Raw genomic sequence first — 5,776 nt, 5'->3', positions numbered from 1 at the left:
AGGGCAGCAGCAGATAGGGCAGCGGCAGAGAGGGCAGCAGCAGATAGGGCAGCAGCAGAGAGGGCAGCAGCAGAGAGGGCAGTGGCAGTGGGGCTTTTAGGAAGCTGTGTAAAATGACTACATGCCGCACCTTCATCCGGGGGCTGAGCCAGGAATGGGTCGTTGAATGCACCCATGCTGCTGTGTTCTTCCTGCTCCTCGTTCTCAGTGTCACATTCAATGTCGCTGTCACTACTCATTCCTGGCAGGAGGGGAGGGGAAGAGGTATGATGAGAATCCACGGATGTAACGAGCTGAGACCCCGCTGCACTTTACACTGATACAGTCCAGCAGCAGCCACACAGTTTCTATTCTATTCTATTTCTGCAGCCTGGGAGAAGCAGCACTTTTATTGTGTTCTTTAATTAAAACTGGGTATCACAATCCTTCAACGCTTTCTGTAGCTAGTATAGTGAAAAAAAAAAAAAAACAAAAAACAAAAAAAACCAACCTCCACGTTAAAAACTTCTTAGCATGTTCTAAAAACAAAACAAAAACCCAAAAACCCAGGCACTCTTTCAATCTGATTTACTATAAGAACTAATAGTCTACAACTGGAATATCCATAAATACAGGCATACATAACAGAAAATTCCAACAGATTCTACAAATTCTAGCAGTAAATTGGTTTCAAATCTATTTGGGTCCCTTGTTTTATATTTGTGTGTACTTTAGATACTCAGTGTATATATTTTTTCACTAAGACCTAATAACTATACATAGGGTATAGCATACTACTTTAATACATTTATAATATGTAAAGATCAGAAAGGTTGTTGACTTATCTACCACCTTAGGTGTGTATCAGTCTGTGTTGGGAACTTTCAAATTCACTTTACTAGCTGTTACAAAATACTCTATCAATCACAGTCAACCAGTCAGCGACTGAGCCTTTGTGCCTTTGGGATATCTTGCCATTCTGGTCACTGTTATGGTCTGTAGGTGTCACATCTGGGCAGGACTATTAACTCCATTCTTCCCTAGGTAGCTCACTCTGGTGCTACAAGAGAGCTAATAATCTTCAGGAAGGATGCTTCCAGCTCAGTCCCAGCTCCTGCAGATCTGAAGTGTGTGGTTTGCACTTGTTAAAAGAGTTTGCATTCATGTGCATGCGTGCGTGCGTGCATGTGCACACATTGTATTAAAAAAAAAAAAAAAAGAGTAAGGAGGGCCTGCAGAGGATGAAAGGAGAGAACCAAGTCCTCAAGTAGACTATGTTAATTCCTGACTTGCACATGGAAGCCCTTGGTACATCACATATAATACACACAAAAGGGAACAGCAAGGACTTTTATGTTTACGGTAGGCTTGTAGGCTTGATGGAAAGAACAAATGTCTTCCTTTTGAGTTTAAACTTAAGTCTAAGTGCTGTGCTTGGGTCAGCAATGTTTGCAGAGGCCTGCACACACAAAGCACACACACTACAGCAATTGTCTTATGAGTAGCCAGTATGTTTGGGATTTAAACCTGAGGTTGAAATCTCAGGAAATTACCATAAAACCTGTCCAATTACCATAAAACCTACTGCTATTTAAATAAAGCAAATGTAGACATTCTCTCTGGAGGACAGGTTCTCACTAATCAGCAATAAACTACAAAATTCATGGCGTAGCTACTGAAGGTCTCTGAAAACTACACCAGAGAGGAACTACTGCTGAGTCAAATGCTGAAGTGCCCCTGAACCGGCCAACTCAGGTCTCATGCCATTACTTAAAATGTTCACTATGAAATCCAGAACCCAGGAAGAATATCAATAATCAATTCCATGGTGACACAGACACTGGAATTTTCTAGCAAGGACTTTTAAATTTGTCATACATACTCATTGTCAAAGAATTCTGAGGAAGTTTCCAGGACATCACAAGAATTCTTGGGGAAGTAAGTAGGTTCAAAAAGGTGTGCTTTAATATAAACAATGGTAACAATGTACTGAAGCAAGAGAACTTCAAATTTAAAACTCTTTTATCAAAACAAAACAAAACAAAACAAAATCTGTATATTTTCAAGCATTCAGGTACCATTTCTTTCTTCAGTACTCAGAATACAAAGCTAGACCTGGACATTCTGAAATGTCTCTACTTTTCATTAAGAACACATACACATGGAAGCTGTTGGCACATCAAACAAAATACCTGTTCAAAAGAGGGGAATATACAAGTATTCCTTTCTCTTCTTTTTTTGTATTTAACAGTCTCTTTCTGTAGTCTTGTTTGGCCTAAAACTAACAATAGCTTAGTCTGCCCTCAAACTGAGATAATCCTCCAGCTTCAGCTAGGATTATAGGCAGGAGCCACAGAGCCCAGCTAGAATATATTGTTTTACAAAGCAAATCTGTGAGCCACCGCTCCCACCTTGTGGCCCTTTATGGTACTGGTCCTGCAAACAAAACCAGGCTGATTCTCCAAACTGCAGCCACACAGTTCCTAACTGACAATGATTATAAGATCTTATTAACTGTATGGTATTTCAGAAATATTGCAGTGAGAAACAAAAACTGCAACCTAGAACAAATTCTGGGAGATGTATTAATGTCAACCAGCTGAGATACAATCTTGTAATAACCTCAGGTGATTGGGAATTCACATGGAGAGACAGGCAATTTATTTTTAATATACTAATAATTTATGCCTGTCCTCCTTCCTGCCTCCTAAATCATTGGTTCTCACATTTCTAATGCTGCAGGCCTTTAATACAGTTCCCCACATTGTAGTGATCCCCCCAACCACGGAATTATTTTATTATTGCTTCATAACTATAATTTTGCTGTTATGAATTGTAATGTAAATATCTGATATGCAACCCTGTGGTGGTTACAACCCATAGTTGAGAACCACTGTTCAAAAGGACTCTTAACATTGTTTAAGAATCTTGCCTTCCCCAAAAGGCTGTGTACTCATGGAGTGGGACCAAATTAATGGACTTTGTCCATTTTCCTTGTCCACGAACAAATGATACAAGATGAAGCTAGGAAGTTGTTGCTGGCCCTGAGAATGGTTTCCTTGTTACTAAAGATACAAAAAATTAACAAACCTTGGCCATGAATCCTCAGGATATGAGTCAGAGTTCTTACCAAGTTTGCAACAGAAGCAACTATCTTGTCACTTTCAAAAAAGCTAGCCAAAGGGGCTGGAGAGATGGCTCAGCGGTTAAGAGCACTGATTGCTCTTCCGAAGGTCCTGAGTTCAAATCCCAGAAACCACATGGTGGCTCACAACCATCTGTAATGAGACCTCACACCTTCTTCTGGAGTGTCTGAAGACAACTACAGTGTACTTACATATAACAATAAATAATTAAAAAAAAAAAAAAAAAGCTAGCCAATTCACTGAGACTTCTAGTTCACTGATATGACACAGAAAAGACAGACAGACAGACAGACGGGGGGGGAGGGGGAGGGGGAGGGGGAGGGGGAGGGAGAGGAGAGTGGGCAGGCAGGCAGGCAGGCAGGCAGGCAACTATCAGCCAGATGTAGAGGTTCACACCTGCAATCACAGCATCAAGAGGCTCAGGAGGGAGAACTGCTGAGTTCACGGGCATCCTGGGCTATTCACAGTGAGAATCTGCCTCAAAATGGGGAATGAAAGGCAGCTGCCAGGATGAATCCTGGGCTCCACTCTGAACACAGGAGAAACAAGGCATACGGCTCACGCCTACAACCCCTGTTCTTTGGGGGTAGAGTCAGGGAGATCAGAAGTTCACAAAGCTACAAGGAAATAGAGGCGTATATGCCCACATTGAACAGCTAAGTTTTCTAACTCTGAAACTACCCTATCACACTTAGGCACATCTCACTTACAACTTCTAAACAAGAGTGCTACTTTCATTACATTAATTTTATTTTTGAACAGCTCGTCTTGATTACCCTAAAGGTGATCAGCACTAGTAAGCCACCACAGGAATGGGTATTCAGTCTTCAGTTTACAGAACTGTACAGCTTATCAATGGTGTGTGTGTGTGTGTGTGTGTGTGTTTGTGTGTGTGTGTGTGTAATTGTTGTTGTTGTTAAACTAGGCTTCCAGTATCAAATCATTAAAAAGAAGATCAATAGAAGGCTGTTCCATTAGTTCCAGTTAGAAAGAAATGGGTCTGTTTATGACCACCGTATCATAAAAAACAAACAAACAAACAGACCAATTACATTTCACTGATACTGGAGAGCGAGTGAGTAACGGACTACTTGGGAGCCAGGCGTGTTGACACATACCTACAACCCCAGCACTGGGAGGTCTGACAGGAGGGCTGAATGCTAGTGTGATAACCAGACTATCAAAAAACCAAACCTAAAAACAACAAAAACAGAACAAAAAACCCCGTGATCTTAATAGTTCCAAACTCCTAGCTATTAGCGAAGCAGAGAACTGAGGCCTTGAAGTTTCTTCAGAAAGCCTCTTCCTCAAGGAGGAAGAGAAACCACAGCGACATGACAGAACAATTCTTCCATTTGACACAGTAAGAACTTTTCCCCCATCCCCCTTTTAACTTGACTTTTGGTATTAAAAAAACATGGATTTAAGATAAACCTACTCCTCATCATCTGACTGCTACTTCTACTCTGGCCTCAGACTTAACTGGCTCATCACCTGAATGACGTCTACTCATGTCTTCAAATGAAGTTTCCAAGGGTAGACTACAGCTCAAGCATACAGAGGTGAAAATTCTAAGCACTGACTCTAGGTTAAAATTCTAACCCTTATAATGACTATTTCATTATAAGGACTTTCAGTGAGGTAAGTTATATTTCTAAGTCTTTTTTAAAAATTATTATTATATTTACATTTCAATTGTTATCCCCTTTTCTAGTTTCTCCTTTAAAAATCACCTATCCCCCCCCCCCCCACCACACCCCCTGCTCACCAACCCACCCACCCACTCCAACTTCCTGGCCCTGGCATTCCCCTATACTGGGGCATAGAACTTTTGCAGGACCAAGGGCCTCTCCTCCACTGATGACTGACTAGGCCATCCTCTGCTACATACGCAGCTAGAGACACAAGTTCCACCATGTGTTTTCTTTGATTGGTAGTTTAGTCCCAGGGAGCTCCGAGGGTACTGGTTAGTTCATGTTGTTGTTCCTCCTATGGGGCTGCAAACCCCTTCAGTTCCTTGGGTCCTCTAGCTCCTTCATTGGGGACCCTGTGCCCATCCAATAGATGACTGTGAGCATCAACTTCTGTATTTGTCAGGCACTGACAGAGCCTCTCAGGAGATAGCTATATCAGGCTCCTGTTAACAAGCTCTTGTTGGCATCCATAATAGTGTCTGGGTTTGGTGGTGGTTTATGGGATGGATCCCCAAGTGGTGCAGTCTCTGGATGGTCATCCCTTCAGGCTCTGCTTCACACTGTGTTATTGTAACTCTTTCCATTGGGTATTTTGTTCCCTCTTCTAAGAAGGACCAAATTATCCACACTTTGGTCTTCCTTCTTGAGTTTCATGTGTTTGGCAAATTGTATCTTGGGTGTTCTGAGCTTCTGGGCTAATATCCACTTAACAGTGAGTACATATCATGTGTGTTCTAAGTCTTAAATCACTTGTTTGTAAAATCAGAAATAAAAGAAGTTAATGACTATAAAGAGTAATTTTGAGAATAACATAGCAAGAACTTAGTAAATATCAACTGTTTTGAGGATATACTTTTAGTTCCTGTATCAGAACACTTATCACACAATATTATCAAAGGCTATTTGCCAGTGTCTTAATCGGATTTTTTTTTTTTTTTTTTTTTTTTTTTTTTTTTT

At 41.0% G+C, this 5,776-nt stretch overlaps 1 protein-coding gene across 3 annotated transcripts in view; it reads right to left on the bottom strand.

Moving 5' to 3' along the window:
* Trim37 (tripartite motif containing 37) overlaps positions 1-5,776 on the bottom strand; it is a 122,295-nt gene that overhangs the window by 31,423 nt on the left and 85,096 nt on the right. For all 3 annotated transcript variants that reach the window (XM_021212186.2, XM_021212187.2, XM_029546109.1), the window contains one exon: positions 131-241. In XM_021212186.2, coding sequence (XP_021067845.1) covers positions 131-241 — 111 coding nt within the window. The remainder of the gene's footprint in view (positions 1-130; positions 242-5,776) is intronic.

The sequence above is a fragment of the Mus pahari genome, chromosome 14 (assembly GCF_900095145.1).
Source record: "Mus pahari chromosome 14, PAHARI_EIJ_v1.1, whole genome shotgun sequence".
Classification (NCBI taxonomy): domain Eukaryota; kingdom Metazoa; phylum Chordata; class Mammalia; order Rodentia; family Muridae; genus Mus; species Mus pahari.
Note: the sequence above shows the minus strand (reverse complement) of the source record. Positions and strands in the feature narration are given on the sequence as shown.